General features: G+C 34.7%; 1 protein-coding gene across 2 annotated transcripts in view; it reads right to left on the minus strand.

Moving 5' to 3' along the window:
- The window catches only part of kif5ba (kinesin family member 5B, a), a 37,667-nt gene that overhangs the window by 5,978 nt on the left and 5,958 nt on the right, over positions 1–25,731 (minus strand). The window contains exons 2-23 of one of the 2 annotated variants that reach the window (XM_056480190.1): positions 20,958–21,045; positions 20,801–20,874; positions 18,623–18,727; positions 18,440–18,488; positions 17,965–18,020; positions 17,780–17,867; positions 15,711–15,835; positions 15,516–15,620; positions 12,460–12,605; positions 12,138–12,286; positions 9,391–9,599; positions 7,057–7,125; positions 6,767–6,973; positions 5,311–5,454; positions 3,674–3,859; positions 3,450–3,567; positions 3,303–3,358; positions 3,105–3,214; positions 1,715–1,816; positions 1,421–1,481; positions 1,260–1,331; positions 988–1,092 (exon numbers count right to left, since the gene is read on the minus strand). In XM_056480190.1, the coding sequence (XP_056336165.1) occupies positions 988–1,092; positions 1,260–1,331; positions 1,421–1,481; positions 1,715–1,816; positions 3,105–3,214; positions 3,303–3,358; positions 3,450–3,567; positions 3,674–3,859; positions 5,311–5,454; positions 6,767–6,973; positions 7,057–7,125; positions 9,391–9,599; positions 12,138–12,286; positions 12,460–12,605; positions 15,516–15,620; positions 15,711–15,835; positions 17,780–17,867; positions 17,965–18,020; positions 18,440–18,488; positions 18,623–18,727; positions 20,801–20,874; positions 20,958–21,045 (2,424 nt within the window). Of the gene's footprint in view, positions 1–987; positions 1,093–1,259; positions 1,332–1,420; positions 1,482–1,714; positions 1,817–3,104; positions 3,215–3,302; positions 3,359–3,449; positions 3,568–3,673; positions 3,863–5,310; positions 5,455–6,766; positions 6,974–7,056; positions 7,126–9,390; positions 9,600–12,137; positions 12,287–12,459; positions 12,606–15,515; positions 15,621–15,710; positions 15,836–17,779; positions 17,868–17,964; positions 18,021–18,439; positions 18,489–18,622; positions 18,728–20,800; positions 20,875–20,957; positions 21,046–25,731 lie in introns of both variants that reach the window. The other variant, XM_056480184.1, reaches the window with a different exon arrangement.

Consider the following 25,731-nt stretch of genomic DNA (forward strand, 5'->3'; position numbering starts at 1 on the left):
AAATGACGGCGACTTTTAGGGGAGGTTCAAATATCGGGCCTTTTCTAGAGTTCAGGCAAGTTCATTATTTCCAGTGGAGGTATGCGGCTTGTGCGCACAAGCAGCGTGACATGCTCAGTCTTCCAGATGCACCCACTTGAATGAATTTCGTAAATCATGTGACAAGAATGGACCAGCTTGTCATCCTCTGAGAAAACAGTTGATTCACCCAGCAATCTACGGTAATTATGGTAATTAATCACCTTAACTTTTCTAATTTTGATTGTAATACAATAATGAGCACCTTTCATAATGCTGCTTTGAAACACCAAATTTGAATTGAATAAATTGTGTTGTTTTGCACTTTATCTGAAAACGCTTTAGCGTTAAATATATTTAAAAATATATCATGAAGCTGCAAATATGTACAAACCTTTAACCCTTGTGTGTCAATTTCATAAACAAAAAAAAAGTATCACATTCAATATTATTTTCATCAGTTTAACATCAGTCCTAATGATAACCACCAAATATTCATTTATTTAAAGGCCTTTATACTTTAAATAACATTATTATTATTATTATTTTTTTACAAAATTGTAAAACTGTTGTGTCTGTTATTTTCCTTATGCTAAAGACTAAGCAGATTGTCATTATTTTAGCTCGTGACCAGAATCATTTAGCCTGCAGTGCGAAAAAACAAACAAACGAAAAAAAATTGACAACAAAATGGAAGCCAGTTAACAAAGAATAAGCAAAAAAGGCTCTTTGATTAAATGGCACTGTGATGAAATATAGCAGTTTGAATGGGGACATTTTTTCTCTGAAGCTCCAGAGTTTTTGTACAAAATATAAAACAAAATGATGAAAGAACATGCGTGTGAAATATTAAAATACTTTTTAATTCCCATTTATGTTGTTTGCATGACAAAATGATCACAAAATGTTTTTAAAAATGTCTATTAGGATGTGAATCGCATCTAGGAGTCTTTTCTGGTTTGCATTTACCTGTTTGTGGACCTTAGTGAGCTGTTCGAGATTGTTCTCCAGGAAAGAGATCTTCTGTTTCTGAGCAGCACTTCCACCAGTCTCATCAGAGTCCATCTCTGCACTCTATACAAACACACACACAAAAGTCAACAGCCTTTAGTTATACAACCACCAATCTATTTACATGGCATCACATGTTACACGGCAGAATCAAATTTACTTTCAAAAAGATAACTGGCCCAGACTAGATATAAAAACTGAAAGGTAGATGTGACATCTAATCATCCTACCTTTTTAACACGAGTTGCCAGATCCTGAACAAACAATTTCCTGAGGTTGTGCAAAGTCTGCAGCTCTTTAGCCTGAAATAACAACGACAATTCAAAGTGTTTGAAATGACGAATATTTGAAAATACACACAACATCATTTGAAGTGAGGAACTGCACTCACCACAGTCTCTTCCAAGCCTTTCAGATCTTGTCTGGCCTGTTCCCTGCGGTCCTGCATCATACTGAAACATGCACAAAAACACACCTTTAAACATCTTGACATGAAAGCACAATTCATGCACTTTTAAATGTAACACTCACACAGATTGTATTAATATTAAATTAAAATTATATTTATTCATCATGCACGCAGATCTTCAGATATACAACAAAAAGAAGGGAATCAGGATGAGTTTTATAAACCAGGTTTTTCACAGTGGTTGAAGATGAACAGAAAGCACTGTGTGATACATACGTGAGCTCATGCAGTTTGCGGCTCTTCTCCTGGTCGGTGGATTTGAGTTTCTCATGTTCCACCCTTAAACGCTCCTGTTCCAGCATGATCTTCTGATTCTGACTATAGAGAGAGGAGAGGAGTTTTATTAGCCATTGCTTAATTAGTAGTTTAAGTACTGCTGAACTGTAGATATGAACTGTAAAGCTTTGTTGACTAGAACTATAAAAGGGCGACAATAAAAGTGTTTAAAAACATAAACGAATAAAGAACCACAAAACCTACAGCATAACTAATGTCTTGTTTTCACTGAACGGTACGGTTCAGTACTATACAGTAGTTTGGTACAGGTCAGCCTGATCAGGCTTGTATTTAGCCAACTGGCCCCTTAGTGCGTACTCGCACTATGTAGAGTTGCCTTGAACCATGCCAAAGCATGCTTGTCCCCCCCTCTCCTCTCCCCCGATGGCCTGCACTCACATTGCATCCGAGCCGAAACAAATATTTCGCCAAACAGATCAGCCACTTTTAACGCTCATGAATTATCAGAAAAGTTCTCGTGCTGCAGTATTGGGAGGTTTGCTGAAGGTGCAGTGAGGGGTTTGCGTCTTCAATAAACTACGACAGTTTGCGTTCATTAAACGGTAAGAATGATTAATAAATCCATATGAAACAGCCCCTTAAAAGTCACGTCTTGTCTTCAGTTTCGGACTCAGGTGTGCTTTGCTCTCACACTACAAATGTACTGCACCAAAGCCCAAGTTAACCACGCTCTGGTACACCTCTTCCAACTGAGCCAGGGCCGGCCAAATAACCCGCGTCTGAGCCTGATTCAGAGCACCCACACTTCTCAAACACTTCTCATTTTTCTTCAAACCATTGTACATTTTTTACACGAAAAAATTATTTGTTTCAAAACATAATAAAATAAAGTGTTGTTAATTCTGTTCAATTTATCTTTTCGCAAAAAAACAAAAACAAAAAAAAAACACTACAATAAGTACCGATAAGAGAACCGTTAGTCCCGAACCGTTAAGTGGTATTGACAAAAATAGTAATACCGTTAAAACCTTAACAATACCCATCCCCATTCCTGTCTGTAGCCTTCACTGTGCTATCTCAATAATAAAAAGGTGAAAACCCCGTAAAAATTATAAAACAACAAATAAATAGTGAATAAAAAAAAAAACTACAATGCCCAAATGAACACTTCCATTATTTTGCGGTGCTTCATTCAGCCAACATAGATAGTGTATTATGTGTTTATTATGATAGAAATCGCTCAAATTTGACTATACTGTAAAGTTTGTATTAGCTTGATATTTGCTGGGCATCTCCCTGTGCTGTTAAGGAATCATTTGCCAGTCTAAATGTGTTCCATTGTTTTTGGTTTAACTGAAATGTATCATACTCTTGCAGATCAGTGATGAGTTTCTCTTTGGTTTCCAGCTCATCTCTCAGGCTGCTGATCTGTTTTTGATGAGCCTCCCTGTGACTCTGGATCTGCTTCTCAACCGCCTCCTACACACAAACAAACATTCACATTGAAATAAAAATAAATGTGCAAACTGATCAAGCCTTGTGTATGCGTGTTGTGCATGTTTCTTACCTTAACCTCATTGGCACTCTGAATCTCACTCTCTTTCTCCATCGCATGAACTTTCTCTGTGGCCACAAACACACGCAAAACATTATAAGTACAGAAAATAAAACTTTGCACTGCATACATTTCCTATGAATTTGAGTGTATAAATACCCTGAGCGCTGATTTTGACCAGCTCTTCACTGAGAGAGTCCACATCCTCCTCCAGCTGTCTCTTCTTCTGCTCTACATTCTGCAGGTACTCGGTCAGAGATTTAATTTTCGCCTCGTGCTGCAAAACAAACACCCACTTGTTAATATCAATACTTTTGAAGAGTTTATAAAGCAATGGCTTAAGGAATAACATCTTTAACATACAGAAAAGTGTGAAATCATACCTGGGAGATGCGTAACTGACATGCTGCAAGCTCCTTTTCACTTTCATCCATCTTTTTGTTACTCTCAGATTGAGTGTTTTCCAGCTGTTTGCAACGTTTGACCATTGATTTGACTTCGGACTTCATCTTGCTGATGTAGAGTCTGGCTACAGTGAACTCTTCGTCTATAAGACCACTGCCTTCATGCTGCTGAGGAAAAAGACATTCCTTAGTACTGTTGATATGATGGTTTAACATTAGCTTAGTTCAAAAATCAACTTTTTTTTTAAATTATAGCTAAACAATATCCAAATATTTAACTATTAAAGGTGAAGCGTATAATTATTTGTTCATATGTATAAAGATGATGTACAGATTTTTAGATTGACACTTTATAAATGCCTACAAATGCTTGGTTAAAACGATTAAAATAAGCTAGCTTTATGTTATTTATTTACCAATAACTTATCAAAAACAGACATCATTATGTCATTTCATTCACAATCCTATTAAAGTGTTTACATATTGTAGTGGATGGATTGGGAAAAAAAAGGTTTAAACATCAGCAAAAAGGTTATAATAAATAAACTTAAATACTTCAGAAATTTATTTGGATCTTGATATACATAAAAGCCATAGACAATATTGGATTTTTGGTAATCCCAGTCCAATTTTGACTGACTCTGATATATTTACATTGAGTTACAAGGCAGCATTTGATTTATTCAGAATGGTCAATTAGTCCAATTACTTATAGAATATTTGGCTTCATGTAAATGCAGTTATTTGATCAATCAGTGGTGTTGATCTTTCTGCCGGACCAAGAGCAAGGGATTCTAGTTTGTTACATTTACACATTTTATGGCTGGGCTGTATATATTATTACCACAGAATAAATTGTCAATCATAATAGATTTTTTAAGATTCTTTCTATACCACAGAGTGCAAGTAAGTGGACATGGCTAACTCAGAGTGAGCGAGATGCTGCATGAAACTAAGGGAAGCGCTCATAGTCAGATAATAGCAGCAATCCGAGGTGAACTTTCACCTGTGATTTACATTAACTGAATTTAAACCCCAAATGTGAGTACAGAATAATGCTGTGTACAATATTCCTAAGTATTCGATAGTCACACATGCAGCACTACAGCTTCTGCTGACTAACAAACTCCCCCAGGTCCTAATGCCCACCCCTGTATATGACTGATTCACATGGGAGCGCTGAGTCCTAGTGCCAGCCCATAAGTAATTAATTTAGGAACAAAGCATCAATTGGGATCATAAAAATCACAAGTCTCATTTTATTGTATTGTGAGAAGCTAACACTTAGGTGAAAATAAAATCTGACTCTGTAAATGAACATTTCTTAAAACACAAACAAAAAACATACTGGCATCAGCTCAGCCAAAAGGAGAGTGCAAATATTAACAAAAATCCAATATTGTGCATCCCTTCAATATTTATCAAGATCCAAATAAGTATATAAGTTTATTTATTATAACTATTTTTGAAGATTGTCTATCAAAGTAACTATACAGTGATATATATAATGTCTGTGAAATAAAATGGAATTGTATTCATAAGAATAGAATTTTGTTCATATCGCCCACTCTTAACTTCACCTTGACCTTCAAAAAACCTTCATGTGTATCATTCACCTTGATGTCATTGTTGCCCACAGCAATGCCAATCTCAGTCAGATCTTTGAGCAGAGAGGACATCATCTCAGTCACCCTCTTCTTCTGGTGATTGGCCATTTCTTTCAGTTTCTGCAGCTCTGAGTCAATAGATGCCAGGGTGCTCTGAAACACAGCAGGCCAACATTTAAACCACAAGTCAAATATCAAAGTTCCTGACTTTTTCTTTACTTTAACTGACTAAAAAGCTTAATATCCATTACACCTAATGAATATAAAAACAGGCTGTTGTGCTTATATACAGTTAAAGTCAAAATTGTTAGCCCTCCTGTGAATTTATTTTTCTTTTTTAAATATTTCCCAAATGAAAAGGCATTTTTCACAGTATTTCCTATAATATTTTTCCTTGATGGCACTTTAAGCTGAATTGCACTTTAATTGCACTTTAATGACACACCTGAAACTTGTCTATAGCACTTGTTCACTGCTGCTCTTATAGTTGTGTAAATTGCTTCCTTGTCCTCATTTGTAAGTCGCTTTGGATAAAAGCGTCTGCTAAATGACTAAATGTAAATGTAAATGTAAGCTGAAAACTAGTGTCTTGAAAAATATGCAGTAAAATAATATGTACTGTCATCATGGCAAAGATAAAAGAAATCAGTTATTAGAAATGAGTTATGTTAATGAGGGGAGGCTGGGCTTCAGTTGTATATTAATAATACAATATTAAAATAATGTTAAAACCGAAACAATGTCAAAACAGTTTTAGCCTAAATAAAATTTTGCATGACTTTAATAGCCCCTATAAAAACAAAACTGTATAAATTTACCTCAGATTCTGAAAAAAATCTGAAGTACTTGCTGTTTGCGTGGCTGCAAAGTGCTCCATCTCAAAAGTTTGATAGCTCGATGTTAGCAAGTCACAGCATGTCTGATAATATTTTTTTCTTATTTGTTTTATTTCGGCTAGAATAAAAGCAGTTTTTTTAAGGTCAATATTACTAGCCCCTTTAAGCTATACATTTTTTTTCGACTGTCTACAAAACAAACCATCGTTATACAATAACTTGGCTTATTACCCTTTAAATGTCACTTTAAGCTGTGTAGAAGTGTCTTAAAAAATATCTAGTCAAATATTATTTACTGTCATCATGACAAAGATAAAATAAATCAGTTATTAGAAATGAGTTATTAAAACTATTATGTTTAGAAATGCAATGAAAAAAATCTTCTCTCCGTTAAACAGAATTTGGTAAAAAAAATAAATGGGGCTAATAATTCTGACTTCAACTGTACATACTAATGGAAGCTAAAACTTTAAAATCAACTAACAAAAATCCTTGATATTCCATGACTTAGACAAAAAACATATTAGAATTCACTGACTTTCAACGTCTGGAATAAACCTTTTAAAATCCAATGACGATCTCTGACCCGTGGGAACCCTGTAAAACCCATACAGCTCTTAAAGACTTACAGATTTCTGACTGAGCTCCTCACTGAGCGCTTCAAACTCCTTGGTTTTGTCCTCCACCTCCTGACTCTTCTGGTCGTAATTGACGGCGAGCTCCTCCAGGGCCTGCAGCACCTCCTTCACCTCCTCTTTGGATGCTTCGTTCTCCAGCTGCAAACGAGTGAGCTCTGCCTGCAGGTTATCATGATCTCGGCGTGAAGAGGCCAGCAGCTGGAAACAAACCCCACAATCAAGCATGAATGTACAGAGTTTACATCCTCATTTATAGCAGATTCACATAAGGGTTCACAAACCTCCTCCTGATCCAACATCTGCTGCTTGAGCTTCTCCACCAGCTGAGACTGCTGATTAATCTCTTCATCCTGGACAGAAAAGCAACCAGAGTTTGTTTTCTATCTCAGTCCTCAGTTGAATGTAATAGTGGAAATGAAACTTCTATTACCTTCATGAAAACACACCATTATTCTACATAAGTATAGTTAATTAACCATTAATTGTTTCATGATCCAAGATCACAACAACAACCACAAATGAAAGAAAGAAATCAATAAGGGAAGCACCGAATATTTGGCAGCCGTAAATTTTGGGTCAAAAGGCCGAAAGAGGCCGAAAAATCACAGAAACAGTATGTCATATCGACGCAAACAGAAACCACGACTTGCACCTTGCACGTGCTTGTCTGCGGTGTGTATATTCGGAGCCTCTGCACCTCATCGCGACTATACTTAATCATAGTGTGCAACTTAAGCAAAACTGATACTAAAAAACTGTCTTAAATTTGGTTTTGTAATTCGGGCTCATACAAATATTTGTTGTGTTTTTAATCATTTGAGTTCATTTGACTATATAAAAATCAGTGGATTTTATCAATGCATTTATTGGGTAAAGTAATATTGCTAATTTTACTGTAATAAGTCCCCATCCCCAGAAGTGATAATCCATTTTTGCACTGTGCTAAATAAACATTTCAGAATTTGTAATTGATTTATTCTTTGAAACGTGCATATTAATTTATGCAATGCCTTGATTTTAGTAAGGTTAGTACACAGTCAAAAACATAAATGCAATGGTACTAATAATGGGCGTTATTTATTTCTGTGTTTCGGTTTTCGGCCTTAGTTGCCTCTTTTTCGGTTTTTGGTTTTGGCCAAGAATTTTAATTTCGTTGCATGCCTAAAATCTGCTATTTTTAACAATTGTGTTTTTGAGGAAATTATTATTTTATAGTTAATTATTATTATAGTTAAGTAAAACTAAAAATGTGTTTTATTACTTTTGTTACTTGAACTAATACCATTTTTAACTGATAAAATAATACATTGACAAAACCTCATTTTAATTTTATCTGGTTGCCAAAAAAAGAAAGAAAAAATAATATATAATTTTCTCTTTTTTTTTTCAAAAAATAAATACTCATAAAAAAGTAATGATAACCAGACCCCCTAGTTTTTCGCGATTCCACGATCGCTGAATCCAACACAAAAATCAACAAACAGGTACAAACTTTTGCCATCCTGCAAAATTCCTCAACGCAAAATAATCGCAAAAAATGTCAATAATCTTATAAAACATCAAATTCTAAACTATATAATCAAATTATTTCAGTTTGAAATGTATTGTTTTACATGACTTAGATGTTGCATACGCAGCGCGTGATGAATTTGAGTGTCTCTCGAAAATTTTCTCACCTGCGCCCTCATAATCCAAACATTACATGGAAGGGGGGGATTGCTTTGCAGTCTGTGCAGTAAGCGGACACAGATGAGGCATGAGTGATTTACATGTGAATGCAATGTAAAGATGCAACTAGATATACTGTGGCGCAAATTGTGTGTTCAGCCTGCAAAAAAGTATGAGCAAAAACATCTTACAAACAGAGCAATGGAGCAGACAGAAAAGCAAGCAGCTTACAATGATGGAGATTGGTTCAAGGATGACAGCTGCTGGAAGTGACCGAATTGAAAGACATTCTTTTTGCTTTACATGCATGGCTGGTACTATGATGTTCGTGAAATCGATAAAATATTTCGTTTAACTCTGTTCCTGCAGTTAACGAGAGAAAACCGTCGCTTGTCGCTTCCCTGCGACAAGTTTTACGGCAATCAGCATTTTAGGTGTATTACGGTAGGGCTAGCCCTAACGCATGTTCTGAGGTGAGGTACCTGATGTCAGATGCTCCGGGGAGTTAAATCTGAGAGAAAGTAAGATCGTGGCTAAAAATAAGTGTTATACAACTTTCTTTGGCATAATCCCTACCGTTTCAGATCTGTTTTAGATTTTGTGTTGACAAGAGACCAAAGTAAAGAAGTTTTATTTTTAGGATTTGTGCCACTGTCATTGTGTCAGATTGCATGCATAGGCAACCTAATACAGTAAATATTATATATATCATTTTTTATATTTATTTAGATTTTTTTTTTATCGCAAAATTGTTATCAAATTTCTGGGATTTATCACCACAAAATCAGTCAGTTTAATCGCAAAAAAAATCACGAAAAACTAGGGGGTTTGAATAAATAAACTTTAACTACAATGGAAATACTAACCATTCATAAAAATTCTAATCGTGGTCCAAAAATACCACAATAACCCAGATACAAAGAATTTTTATTATTGAGTGTATGTACCTTGTCATCGAGTTGTTTGTAAAGTTTGGCGAGTTCAACTTCACATTTATCCTTCTCGACACCAGTAAGTCGTGCCCCGAGCATTCCTGGCATGGGCGGCATACTTGGTGTGGAGGCAAATTTATCATTATTAATGGTGTTATCCAGTGCCAACACTTCTGCATTAACCTTTTCCTTATCGTACTGCTCCTCGGCAGGTACCGTTTCACCTGCAGAACACAAAGAGAAAACCTTGAGGAAACGCAGACATGCACCTATCCAAAATATTATGAAATATTTGAAGAACATTTATGATGTACAATAAACACATGAGATCCAAAAATGCAAACATTTAAAAATACTTTTAGCCTTTTCTAATGTCACTACATTACCATTAGAACACTATTTTATTTATTGTGATTTATGCGATGATATTGATTATGTTTGTGTACAGCATATTTTAGGTAATACACTGATGGGTCAAAATGATTGATTTTTTTTTTTATGCCAAATTTATTAGAATATTAAGTAAATATCATATTCTTTTTTTTAAAAATTGTACATTTCAGACTGTAAATAAATGAAAACTACATTTCTGATTAGATTTTTCTGATTTTGCTAAGCACATCATCTGGACAAAATTAAAAGATGATTTTCTCTCAGCATCTAGAAATATTTTTTTTTAAGTCTCAGATTCTCAAATTGTTGCATCACGGCCAAATATTGTCCTATTCTGACAAAGTATCAATGGTAAGCTTATTTAATCAGCTTTCATTGACATATACAGTTAAAGTCAGAATTATAAGCCCCCATGAATTATTAGCCCCCTTGTTTATTTTTTTCCTCTTCGTTAAACAGAAATTGGGATGATTTTCTAAACACATTTCTAAACACAATAGTTTTAATACTTCATCTCTAATAACTGATTTATTTGATCTGTGTCATGATGACAGTAAATAATATTTGACTAGATATTTTTCAAGACACTTCTATACAGCTTAAAGTGACATTTAAAAGGCTTAACTAGGTCAATTAGGTTACCTAGGCAGGTTAGAGTAATTAAGCATGTTATAGTATACCAATGGTTTGTTCTGTAGACTATAGAAAAAAAAATGGCTTAAAGGGGTTAATAATATTGAACTTAAAATTGATTTTAAAAAATTAAAAACTGCTTTTATTCTAGCCAAAATAAAACAAATAAGAGTTTCTCCAGAAGAAAAAATATTATCAGCCATTAGAGCTGCACGATTCTGGCTAAAATGAGAATCGCGATTTTTTTGCTTAAAATAACGATCACGATTTTCTCACGATTCTGTAAATGTAAAATAAAGGTTAATATGATTCGGCTATTATTGTTTTTTTCTCAAACATATGGTAAAACAATAATAATAATAATAATAATAATATGCGCAGGTCTACTGGTTTCTATAATAATTCTATTCTACTTATAATTATTCTGATGTTGAATTATTATGTTTGAGATATATGCTTGGAATCTGTCATTGACAACATTATTAGAAAATGAGAAATTTGTCATTATCAGATTCCCTCTTACATTATATTCAAGGCTAGAAGCTAGAGTAGTTATACTGACACTGTAAACATTTATTTTCACGCACAACTGTGTGTTCGATATGAAAGAAAAAACATAAAATGCTTGTCATAATCATAACTCTAAAATGCGATATGATCATTTAAATGATGTGTGCGCTTTCGGTTTCATTTTCAATGCTAAGTGCTGTTCATACTTCGTGCGCAGCTCTCAAACGATCACTCTGTGCCACAAACTGAATATTATTTACAAGTTTATTACCGGTTTTCACAGCCTACGCAGGTTCTGTTCACTAAAGTAGACGCGCGCGTCTATCATTAAGTAGGGCGTGCGCCCGCCCCCTCACTGTGGTAACAGCTCAGTCAGCAGCTCACGTCAGGCCGCGAATACATATTATATGAAGACAAAAATTACATTTTTGGGTGAATTATACTTTATAAATACAGTATGGGACTCTTTCAACATCATTTGGAGGTGTCCATGTCGCTGAGCAACGTATGTGAAACAATGAAAAGACTCGTGCAGCTGCCTTTGCTTCTCTCCTGAACTTGAAAATATGATTGACAGAATCGTAGAAATGTTGGATTAAGATCGTCTAGGGGGTCGAATCGAGATCGCAAACTTTTTTCCATTAATTGTGCAGCTCTATCAGACATACTGTGAAAATTTCCTTGCTCTGTTAAACATAATTTGGGAAATATTTAAAAAAGAAAAATAAAATCAAAGAGGGACTAATAATTCTGACTTCAACAGTATATAAGGGCTGCCCAACATATCGTTTTAGCATAGCTATTGCTAAGCGCGCATCCGCAATAGTCACATCGCAAAGATATGCAACGTTGAGTCTGAATTATAATTGACCAGAAACTACAGAATTGTATTTAATCACTATATTTGAACGGAATTTATATGATTTATGCCAAAATCGTACTTAGAAGTTTTGTCTTGTTTCTAGTCCAAATATCTACATTTCACTGGCAGATAATTTAGCTTGTTTTAAGAAAAAATTCTTAATTTTGACTTACTACTTACCATATTTTTACTTGCAAAAACTAGCAAACTGCCTTGTGAAAAGGCAATCATATCACAATATTTATGGCAGAAAAATAAAATATTGCACATCAGTCAGATTTCTTCAATATCATGCAGCCCTAATATTTACAAGTAAAAATGGACACTTGACAATAATGTTAAAACAACAGGCCATTTCTCTGACCATTTCTCCACCGGTTAAGTTCGTTCTCCAACCATGTGATGGTGCTTCGGAGGCTCTTGTTTCGTTCTCTCTCTTTCTCGTATTTCTTCTTCCACTGCTCTGCTGTCAGCTCCACATTGACACACACAGTATTCTTGATAGTCTTAGCTCTGAAAACAGACAAACACAAGTATCACACAGTATTTCTCTTTACATTAATCTAGATTTGTTTTAGTTTGACAGAGCTTTGAGCATAACTGCAAACCGAACAAGTGAGAGCCATGACAGGTTTATTTTGTAAGGCAAAGGAGAAAGTTGCTGAAGTATGAATGCATCTGCTCACCTCTGGCCGAACATAAGAGTAGATTTAGTCTCAGCTTCATTGAATGAGGAAGGAGAGCAGCAGATGACGATGGTGGTCCTGCAGTTTCCACCAAGAGAATCCTGCAAGATTCTTGTCATTTTACTGTCTCTGTATGGAACATATGTCTAAGAGAGAAACAAAGAGGTGTTTAGGACAACATTAGATCAGCAGACATTAACAAAATTGGTAAAAAGTGTGCAACTGCATTCAGTAACAACAGCAAAAATACTTAATGTGGTTTAAATACATTGTTTCTGGGTTTAACAACACATTTTGTGGCTTCACTGAAACTGCTCAGAGCAAAATAGGACTTTTGCAATAGCTCGCTCAGCTGGTCCTGAGTTTTACAGCTTTAAACTGTCCTCTCTATGAGAAGAACACAAGGACTGTTGTGTATTTGACACCACAATACAGATCGCCTACTATCATGTGAGCAACTGTATGTTTCTTGTCATAGTTCCCCCTTCAAAAGCACATTTTTAAACTATTCATTTAATTATGCATTGTAATTGTTAAATTAATACATCTGAGCTCTCTTAAAAGATGTAAAATCTTACATATGTGTACAAAAATACATTTGTATTATATTACATACAGTGGTGCACCAAAATGAATTTTACAGAAACACCCAAAACGTAATAATTAGAGCTGCACAATATATCGGTGGCCATATGGATATCGGCCGAGGAAGGCAATTTTTTTTCTAATTATTTTTTTCAGGGTTTTCACCTTTAATGTATAGGACAGTAGAGAGTATTGACAGGAAAGCATGGGGAGCAGAGAGAGGGGAAAGATCGGCATAGGACCGTGAGGTGAGAATCGAACTTAGGTCGCCGTGAGCTCTGGAGTGCATGTGTCGACGCACTAACCACTACACCACTTGCACCGACGAATGCAATTTAATGTTATCGTTACTGGTCCGATATCAAAATTAGGCAGATATTTTTAAGCTGATAAATTGCAAGCACGAGAGAATCTTGCAGGAGTGCGGTAATAAAAGTGTCAAATGACTTAACAATTGTACATTACTGTAACACTATAACTCGAGAACATATGAGCTGGTTTCAGTTCTTAGTTCTATCATATTCATTTTATTTAAAACGTATCAGAACACATAGACACACACAAAAATATTATAAATCATAATCAGTTGTTAAAACATGTGCACTGTTCTTTAAAATACTTTTTATATATATATTGATAGATGGTACGGATTTCATATGTAGTATATCTTGACGCTCATTCCATACATATGGAGCACACTTTGAGTATATCTGCTGATCTGGTATTATAAGTACTGGAACAGTACTCCAACAAACTACATATGTACTGTGGTAATTTACCGACTACAGCTTTAAAAATAAAACTGTGATATGTTGTTTTCTCCTCGACTGTAACGAAGTCCATTCTGTCATTATATGTAAATTACAGTGATGTGTAATTGCACTTAAAAAAGTGACCAATCGTAAGGCACTATAATAAACAATATCCGATTTAAAAAAAAAACATTCAGAGCAGGGCTCTACAGTGCGACCATTTCACTCACATATGCGACTAAAAATAGATGTTGTTGAACCAGAAAAATTTGTTTAGTGGCACGTGTGCGAATTTTTTTAATAAGCTTGATTGCTGACTTAATACACTTAGTCACGATAAAGCAACATGTTCTTCATGGTGTATTAGCTTACGTTGAAAATCTATTGTGACTGCAGCCAAAAAGCTTAGGTGATTCTATGCACTTTGCTGTAGCATGCTCTGACATGATCAACAACAGCACATTACTACTGGTTTATTTACTTTACGTCAGGTGGTCTTTACATTGTTTTGTATATGTTACTAAGCAACACATTGAACGGCAGGGAAGCTGCACAGTGTGCGGGGCTCATAGAAAACAGTTACAATTCGGGCATGGTATATCGTGCCGCATCAAGTGTGAGACCCAATTCAACACCAGCGCTTTCCACACATAGACTTTGCCTGGGCCGCCCGGTTTAGTGTTCGCAAGAAACAGAGAATACTTCCCCAATAGACTTGCGTGTTAAGCAGACCCACAGAGAACTTGGTAGCTTTGACAAGAGCATGAGGACACGGGGGAAAGCCTTTTACTAAATAGACTGACCCAGCTCATTATTTAGGGTGACATTACACTCCCTATTTCTGCTGACCAGTGTGAAAGATATTTTTCAGCTCAAAACTGGATCTAAAATTCAACAAGAAGCTATCTAGGCACGTCTACAACTGAAGACTTGATTCAGTTCAGTTTATAGAGGCCTTCATTAGAGCAATTTGATCCCAGTCCTGCTGTGGACCTCTAGCTAAACATCATACAGTTTAAACTATAAATAATTATTAAATGCTATTTAAGCTGTTGTTACAGTAAAATAAAACCGTGTGTGCTTTGCTTTTAAAGATCTCCTCATGTACATTTATTAGGCAAAACACTGTATATTATACATTTTCACTGCGCTCCTAAAATTCTTGATGTGCTCCCAAATTTTTCAACTTAGGAGTGCATGTGCTCTTCCTGAAAAAAGTAAGTATCAAGCCCTGCAGAGGTGCATGCATATAAAGTATATCTCTGTATATCTATATATCAAAACTAACCCTTTGTTTTATATCAAAAGCAACAACGTTCATTGTTCTTCTTCTTATTATTATTATTATTGAATAAGAGACATGCTATAAATAATTTCAGTGAAGTTTAATTAATTATTGCAAAGTAATTAAACATCAGCATCTTGGTCAACCAAAATTGTTCTTGACATGAACAAAAATGTGCTAATTATACAATATTATCTTACATTATCTTAAATTATATTAAATTATGCACTAATTATGCTATATTGTTTTGACCTTTGGTTATGCTCAAGCCTCATTATTGGTCACTAATAACAGCAATACTGAATGAGGCAAAGCTAAAGTGACTCTGAACAGAGCTCTTAAAGGCCAGCCTCACAGCTCCAGGAGCTAAATGCTAGAAAACAAAGAGAGCACAGAAGTGATTTAAAGCTTTTGTGCATGTGTACGTGACTCACCGAGCCCTCGGCTAAGGCCGATATCACGTTGCCCAGAGATGAGAGAGACTTGTTGATGTTTTTGGCTTCATCCAGCACAGCGCCTTCAGCTCCTGTTTTACTGACCTGTGAGAAAATCAAGAGTTCAACACACCAGGCTCAGGTTTTAATGAACTACAAAACAAAAGTTCAACACACAAACACACACATACACACCTTTTCACTGCCTGCCAAGTCGACCAGGTAGAGTTTCCCACTGAGCTTCTGTTCTGTCTGTGTGTTCTCCTGCTTGACGTTGATCAGGAAGATACTGTGACTTCTAGAGCTGTGCTCATTCATGTCTGAGACACACACACACACACACACATTACAACTAAACCTACATTTCACTGTCTATTTAAACCTTCCATTCAAAAGGTCACATCAAAGATGAAGAGGTTACTGTTTCCTGACAGTCTAGTTATGGATGGATACATATTTTCACATTTCAATTATACGTTTGACTTACAAATGAGAATATATTTTATCAAAGCAATAAAAGATAAAAAAAATTCAATATGATAATTTCTAAATTACTAAAACTGTATACAACCATTTGTGCGTATATTATAAAATATAAACAAGTTATAAAATGTTTCATTGTAAGCATATATATTTATATTATATTCAGGGCTTCACATTAACATTTTTGATCACCAGGCAACTATGGTTAGTAGTTTTTCTACATTACTAGCCACTCGCCATTTTCCCTAGCTGCAATTATTTTTGTTGGAAAAATATATTTTTTATGCATAAATGGATAAATCTTAGCATAGACTTTTGCATGATAAAATTACTCGATTTAGATATTGTGCTATGCATGTTGTGTATAACTTTGCTCAATGAGCATGAGCAAATCGGTAGTGGTTCATTAATTAGTTATTATTCCACATGTCTTTTCAGGGCTCAAAATTAAAGATGTACCAAATTTTCATCAGGCCAAAGCGAAAAAAATTAATTAAATTAAATAAATAAATAATTACTTGGCCACAAATTTTAAATAATTAGAAAATTTCTAATATATTTGACTAGCAAAATATAATATAATATTCATACACATTTTATCAATTATTAACAACACTTGATGTTGTTGTTGTTAAAACTGACATTTTAAATCAAATTATTGTCATGTATCTAAAACTATGCACAGTGGTCAGTCCTGGCTAAAGGCCTCAGATCACCAGTTCACTATACATAAATGGGAAGTTAATCCCCTATTAAACCAATGTTACTATAACTTAATGATAATCAAACCATATTAACAAAAATAACTATAAAAAACACACCGGTAAAAACACAAGGTAAAAAAACACACCGTGTCCAATAATGAAAGGATGAGCACGCGCACACTGTTAACATTAGGCCCATTAGTAATCTGTTCAAAGAATGTTTACAGCAAAAGCTGCGACCGCTGCCGCTTATATAAATACTTTTTCTTTTTTTTCCTTTTATAATCTCGAGCTTTTGAAAGTGGTGCACAAGCATCGCTTTTTGTTCAGTCTATTTCAAAGAGAACCGATTGCAGCAGTTGCGTTTCCAGACATGGTTGCTTCATGGTTTACATCACCCGTGCACGCGACACTAAAGGATCGCCTGTGTCTCACCGTGCATGTAATCCTCCTCTCATTCTGTATTTACCTGCTTTCTTTTGCTCACGCCAACACTGTTGTTTTTGTCAGTCACGCTGCTTCTCAATTCTCGAGGGCTATCTTTGTCGAACTGTAAAAACTATTTTCAACCAGTAAAAGTGGCTAGTGGGAGTGTCTGTCTAACCTGCCACAGCTAAAATCTACCCGCATTTAGCAGGTGTTAATGTCAAGCCCTGATTATATTATTTTTATTTTATTTTTTTATGCCATATCAGCAGCATTGGCTATTTATGCCAACATTGGCAATACAATTATTTACAATTATAGCAGTTTCTTAATACACAACCTTTAAACAAAAACATACAAATAACAACAGTGAAATGTTCATACAAGATCTTTCCATTTAAAGAGAAATATTTAAATTCATTCATCATTACTATTCATTCTGAAAAACAAACAAAAACACTATAATATCATAAAATACATTCTACTAAAATGTTTTGTAGTCAAAAGTAACAAATTGATTGATATTATTGATTGATATTATAAGTATTTATTATATTTTTAATTACAATTTATTACTATTTACATATTTAGTGAGAAGACGTTTATATTATATACTATATGTTTATTCTCATTAGGGGTGTTTTTTCGTACTTGTCACAGCTACATGTCTGTTGGATTTGCCCTCGTCAATAGTGTCCATCACTTCATCTGGACTGCAAACAAACCGTTCAGTGCAACCCTAAACCAGAAATATAACAAACATCTTATAATATCTACAGATCAGCAGCAATTATCACTTTGAGATTTTAATGGGACATCAGGTTTGAGGAACTCACCTTGACATAAGGAACCCTGTTTTTATCTTCGTGTACAGATAAATTAGTCTTTGAAACTGTAAGACAAAGAGAGAGAATTCTGTTATGAGAAAAGCAGCTTTATAATTCTCCAACCTTTTGACAATCGGCTTCAAAGCATTTTAATGATAATTAGATCAAGTGCAGATGTGAGTCTCAAAGATCCATTCATACCAAGGATGATGGCTATAGCTATACAAACTTAATAACCGTTTTAATACTGTCAGAATAGGGAGGCTACAAGTTCATCGATAATGAATGGAAATATAATTGAAATCACTTTCAGAAACAATTTTCAAAGCTGATAAATGATAACATACAGCCAAAAAGATTTCATTCTGCTTAAGAGCTTGAGCATATAGTTACATTATCGAACAATAGTTTAATTTAATTTAGTAAATTTAATACAATTGTAGTTCTTGGTGTGAATGTGCATTAAAACATCGACTACACTCACCATCCAACAAATCCCGAATTTTATCCAGATAAATCTCAAAATATGACACCTGCCAAAGTAAGAACACACCCTTAATATAGTAGATACAACTGTTCACAGCGTGATGTTACAATTAAGCAACAAACCTTCCATGAATGGGAAGAAAGTAAGTAAATGAAAGAGTAGGTTAAGACTCAGACTCACTTTAATGTGGAATTCCAGGTTTTCATCCATAGAGTAAATGTAGTTAAAGATGTCTTGCACTATTCTGGGAATAATTCCCATACCATCTGTATCATGGAGATTTCCCTAAAAAATAACCACAAAAACTCAGAAAAGTGGAATAAAATGAGCTATTTTTCAACATTTTGAGCCATTGTTTTGATTAGTTTATGATGCAGTTTAAAGTGTAGTCAGTTGATTCTTTTTTGGTTTGTTTATTTTGTATTTTAGCAGAAGACTTGAAAGTCATTTGAATATTAGTGCAAATTTAAATAGTTTACCATTTCAATAGATTTTCTCTTTTGCAATGCCAAAGCTAAATAATCGTAGTATTAATGTAAAAATTGTTGCGATGTTTGAAATCTGATATGCTGTTTTTCTTATTATTACTATATTATTATTTTTATGATTATTAGAATTAGAATGAATAAAAATGACTGTTCTGCTTAATGGAAAGTTTGGAAAGTGATTTTTTTCAGGGATTTGAATAGAATTAAGGTTAAATAAATATTTAGCTAAATATTTACTGACATTTTTAATCCAGTTAATTATCTGTTGGTGAATAACTATTCATTACTTTCAACAACAAACAAAAACTTCTAAATGACCATAAACTTTGAATGAAAGCATTTTAAACATCTACACTTTGTTCATTCCAAACAAACTAAACGTCCAAAAGCCTTAATCCTGTTAAATGTTTTCACCAACATTGACTTTCACTGTAAAGCAAACAACTGAAATGTGTAAAGTGCATTGTAACAAATTTGATTATGGTAACTTCACTGCACAGACTATAACAGAACTCCAATACTTTTAACTCTAGAAGCAGCAATTCACTCTCAATGATGCCTAAACATGGTGCGTTTTGACCATAGACTGTAAAATATATGGACGGAGCATCCGTGACGTCACCCATAGGTTTCTGAACACTGCAAAAGAAGCTACAAGTAGGCGCGGCCAACCATCGCCATTTTGTTCGCGCGTCAACGCACCCACGGCGGGATACCAAATAAGGGCAAAGAGGCGGAGAGTGGGCGGAGCTACAGACACCTGCTGGCACTTTGCTTAGACCTAGCAGACAGATTTTACTTTGGGAGAAACGCTTGATACTTTATTACCTGCGACTCGTTTGTGTTCTGACCACATGTGCTTGGCTGTACACTATATCAATAAAGTGTTTAGACTTTTAAAAACACTGTAGTAATACAGTGAGCCACTAAACATTGTTCTTATGACATTTTTCTACAGGAGGAAAACGCGAATTACTTCCAAACACTTCAGATATAGTGTGTGTTAGTAAATGCAAGACTATTGATGAAATCCAGCATAACACTGTATGACAACGCTTCAGATGACTGTTCTAGAGCCTACAGCTAATCAATCTGTCACATTCCGTAGTGCTTTACGGGTCTAAAGAAAAGTATTAATGATAAATGATCTTAAATAAAACAAATACATTTATAGAGATGGTATACAAGTATATAACTTTACTCACATGGGAAACGAGGCCACGTGATTGGTTTGTGAGCACAATTAAATGCACACAGCATCCCATATCATCTGATAATTGTAAGAAATAAGTCCAAAAGCAGCTGACTGTGTAAAGCCACATAAAACAGAACAAAAAAACGATGAATATGCCGAGATCAGTGGCTAATCTGCCGGATTCAGCTGAGGTGAAGTGACGGCGACCAGCGAGACCTAGCTGTCACTCAAGTGGCCACGCCCTTAATTATGCAAACTTAATATAACCTAATATAAAGGAAACGGATGAGTTATAAAAAACATTCACCCCCCTCACAGTTGTCATGGAGGGTAATAATAGCTATATGAACCAAAATCGTTCTTTGTACCAGGCTGTAAACACCTTTTTTTCTGTTGTAAAGTTGGCCATTCTAACAGTGGGCTCAATTGCAACTTGCTCTATTATGGAGCCAGGACTAGCGGAATTTTGATGAATTGCAGTTTCAGTTACTTCCGTATTGGCTTCCCGAGAGAGAGCGGGAGGTTGCCGCTTGGTTTTGACACATGAGCCACAGATGAGAAAAAAAACACTTCAAATATGCAACGTGTTTGCAAGTATATGTAAATGTTTTTGTACAGAAAAATGTACTTGATTTTCACTTAAGTGAAGCCATTTGGACAGCAATTCTCACCCACCTCCATTGTGTGTGTTTTGCCTGAGGACGTCTGACCATAGGCAAAAATGGTTCCGTTATATCCAGCAAGTACATCTGTGGGAACAGAGTGACGATTAAAAAATTATTGAAGGTTTTGTTTTGATTGATCGGTCTATCAACTGAACATTTGCATCTACCTTTGACAATTTGTTGAGCGCAGGCTGTGTACACTTGCTCCTGTGTCGTGTTGGACTGGAAAACTCTGTCAAACACATACGGCTTACCCTGTGGAGAAGAGAAAAACAAAACACGGTTCAATGGTACATTCAATTATTGAATTTTAATATGTATGATTATTTAATAACACCAGCATGAATACAATTGGCTAATTAGCAAATAATCCTGTATCAAAGGTCTCATATGAGGGTAAAACTATTATTAATGTCGCATGATACATTTCTGTGTCATAATAACCTAGCACTACTGTATCATTTTCATCAACTATTGTGTTTTGTGGAACTCTATGCATTTATGTTGACTTAATATCCTAATATGTTTCATTAAAAAATTGTGTTCTAATGTGTATTAATGCGAGATTACGTCGAGGCTAAAAGTGTTCAACACCACATTGAGGGTGAATGCATTTTATAGGCACAGTAAGCAATCTCCCCCCTAGAGGGCGCTTGTTCACAACAAACAAAGGTGTATTTTTATGACGCAGTGTGATATCATGGGAGTTGTCATCTTCATTACATTCCACAAAAATCATGTTAATGGATTAGCTAAAGTATTGAAAACGTATTTTCATGATAGTACAAAGCAGTTTCTGATGAGAGACGAGCACAACGCAACACAAAAGTAGTGAGCATTTATGATACCACAGTCCACTACAAAAAACATTTTATGGTTCTGTTATGATGCTGCTCTGTGTGCAGTCTAATAAATCACAACATATAGACCATTTTGAGGGATGTAAACAATAACAATGGTCCTAACGGACTTCCTGTTTTACATTTAACTAAATTTTCATAGCTCCCAAGAATCCTAAAAGGTCCACATATTGATAAATAACGTTATGACAGCTGTTTTAACGTTGGGATATGATTGAACTGCCTCTTGTTACAATTATTAAAATAGTTTGACAACAAGCGGGAAATGTTCATGGGCCAATAGCATCACCACATTGAAATGTTTTGTTAAAGAATCTTTGGGGTTTCCCCGTTTTCTGTATAAAACCAAACTGAAAATCTATGTGGTATGGCATCATTGGCTAGTCAAAATTGTTTTTCTCTGGATTTGAGTGTTTTTTTAATGAAAAATCTTACATATTAAGCTTTTAACAAACACAAAGACCATCCAGTTATGTGGTGATGGTGGCTTGATGGATAAAGATCTGTGCTGCCAACACAAAGACTGCAGATTCAGCTTCTGCTAAAGTGCAAAATGAACAAGAATGATGCCAACTCTTGGCCTCTAATCTAGAAGCTCTCTTCCATGGGCTTAGGGCTGACGGGAAGACAATAAAGGATCTTATAACAACCTTTCAGAGACTTCTGATCAATTTCAAAATAGTCATGCGCTAAAGCATGTGCACCGAAGACAAGATATCTTAAGTTTGTGTCAGCATTTAATTCAACTCATAAGAGTAATTTTACATAGAAAAGAGATTTAATGCAATTAATGTACGATTTCAATGTTTCAAAGACACCAAAATTAGAGATGTCCTGATCAGGTTTTTTTTGCCCTCGAGTCTGAGTCAGAGTTATTTTATTTTGATTATCTGCCCATACCGAAACCTGATCCAATACTTCTATAATAAATAAAAAAAGAATAAAGAAGAGTGAAGAAACAGATCCAGGATGTTCCTTATTTTTTATTTAATTCACCTTATTTTAATATTCAACAACTCTGTTAACAATCAGAGCACTTCTGTGAGGTAGCTTGAACAATCAAGTAATAAACAACATAAATTCTTCACTTTTGGACTTTAGTACAAAAGTAAATATAAAATAAAATCTAATATTAAAACATAGATCATCTCAACTTAAAACACCTGGCAGGAAATCCCAAGTTTACATCTCAGTTTGCTATGGCAATGTTGTCATCATCAACTTTCCGCTTCATGCTGCTTCCATGTTCTACTTTGCTGGCATTTAACCAATAGCTTCTTTGCAACAGTGATGCAATGTCGCACGCGTTACTGTTTCTGTGTGAAGTCAAGAAAGAGGTCTAACTGCCACAGCGTAACTATAGATGTGTTCAAAATAATGAGAATATACAGATAGATATATTTTAGAGTCCTGATTGTAAGATAACATCTCCTGCGTGGTTGGGCCCGATTTTCGATCACATGACCAGATCTGAACATCCCTAACCAAAATCTGGGTGAAATAATGTCCAATGTTCATCTAAAAGTACCATAGTGATACTAAATTTCATTACATTTTAAAATAAGTAAACAGTTCTGGCTTACAAATGGAAAGCTAGTTGAGTAACAGTGGCAAAATATAATAAATGACAATCAATGAGTAATTATTAGCTGCACATTGACCCTGAAACGGTTTTCTAATACGCCACTGAAAGATTTTTGTTCTAAACCTGTTTGAAAATGCTGTTTGGCACATAAACTACTGAAATACTCAATTACATTATATCGAGGATCTTGTGTAAATCATTTTATTTGTGTTTTAGCCTTTTGCTTATAACTCTTGAACACCGCTTTTGTCTTTGACCAACACACCCATATCAGATGACTGATATTAAGGAAAAGATTAATGAGCACCACGCCATTCATCACATCACAGACAAGAAGGCAACAATTTACATTAATTCTTTCATCTGGTTTTTAGTTTAATCTTTGACCACAGCGCTGCCTTATTTAATGATATCCGAGCAATGTCAAAATCATTAGTGCGCAAATGTTGCAACTTGCACTACTATTGCTTATCAGACCTTGACTTGCATATCACAAGAATTAGCCTAAGTATTTAATCATCTGTTAATGACATATTTGTTAATACATATTGAAAAATGCTAAATCACTTCATTAACTAAATGAAGCTTATTCTAAACAAGCAACAAATTAAATCTAATGTGTTATTATCAATCAAAATGGCACTGTATGACAAAAAACCTCATTAAAACATCAAGGCGGATGACTGTCTTAAGCTGTCCAAAGTCTAGAGGCAATGAGAGAGGAAATATAATGTTTAACAGCTTTGACAAGCTGGCCACTGGTTTACAGTCTTTAAACCACTTTTGCTTTAGCTGCAAGTCTCAAGGCAGCTGAAATGTGCAGATTTTACATATTGACAAAGGAGGAGGCTCTAATGCCAGTGTGGGAACATTACTTACTGTCAATAAGATGAGCATGTTCAATTTACATTCCTTCCTTCTCATACATTCCCATTTCTAAGTGGCAGAATAGGACAGTATAGTATAGTATATTGTTATTTAATGCCATGTCAGCATCTTAGGCTATGTTCATGACAAAAAAATGACCCTTTTTTTTTTTTTTAGATTAAATTAAACCAAAAACCAACAAGTTGTATTACAAAATATGTTTTATATTTACATATGATACATTCTAAAAAACTTTTCTTTCTTAGAGGGAAAGATTTGTGAAGATTTTAAATGACAACAAAGTAATATTTCAGTGTGCACAGTGGTATGGGGACCATCAGATGTTTTTTGTAAATATGACAAAAAACGTTGACAAAATGTTCACATTGAATTAAATTTAAAAGGGTGTTTCTAATAAATAAAGGTAAAAATTAGAGCTGCACAAAATATCGTTCCAGCATCAATATCACAGTGTGATCATTCGCAAGCCACATCGCGAATTTATGGAAAGTCGAGTCTGGATTATGATTTATCATTTCACAAGGCCTGTCACTGTGTGAGGATTTTAAAAGCATTCTGGCCTAAGAAATTGTACCATTTGTAACTTTGACAAATTAAAAAAAACAATTTTATTTAATTTACTTTATAAAACCAACACTATCCAGTATTATTTTACATTTGATTATTTAATTACTGTACACCTGAATACAGTTCAACTCCTCGGACAACAATAAAACACTGCTTATTTAATTTGTATCTTTTTCCGTATTGATTTTACCTATGCTTGTAGATTGTTTTTTATATTTTATGCATATGCACTCCCCTACAAAATCATCCCAATCAATTTTTGCAAATAGTTTTGCAACCAATCTAGTGAAATTGTATTAATTTTGCAATATTTAACACAGAATAAAAAAATATCACAATGTTTGACTTTTCCAATAACGTGCAGCTCTAATAAAAATACATGATGGTCATTATTTTTTTACTCAGAAAAATAAATTAAACAGAACAAAATCTAACCAAGACAAAAAAATGTAAAGCCATATTTACTAAATATATAGTAGGGCTGCACGATATTGGAAAATCTAACATAGTGATATTTTTTTATTTTGCGATATATATTGCGATATGAATGCAATTTTACCAGATGACTTAATATCTCTATTTAGAAAGAATTTATATTTTAGATCGATTAGGATGATTCTGCAGTGGAGTGCATCTTCATAAAATCTAATACATTTTTTGGGGTTCCTCGACACATTTTCGTTGTTGTCTGTGCTATTTGCAGTACATTTCTGCATTTGCATGTGTTGTGACTATTTTCATGCATGCGTTTAGTCAGAGATTGATGAATTCATGTTTACTATTTTGCATCTCCATAAAATCTAATAAACAATCTATACACTTTTTGGGGTCTCCCGACAATTTTCATTGTAGTCTGTGCTATTTGCAGCGCATTTCTGTATTTGCATGTGTTGTGTGAATATTTTCATGCATAACAATCTATAAATATAATCAAGAAAAAGATACAACTGAAATAAAGTGTTTTAACATGTCCCAAGTGTAAAGGTTGGTTTATACTTCTGTGGGGCGTAATCCACGTGACCCACGGCGCATGCCTTGCAC

The sequence above is a fragment of the Danio aesculapii genome, chromosome 2 (assembly GCF_903798145.1).
Source record: "Danio aesculapii chromosome 2, fDanAes4.1, whole genome shotgun sequence".
Classification (NCBI taxonomy): domain Eukaryota; kingdom Metazoa; phylum Chordata; class Actinopteri; order Cypriniformes; family Danionidae; genus Danio; species Danio aesculapii.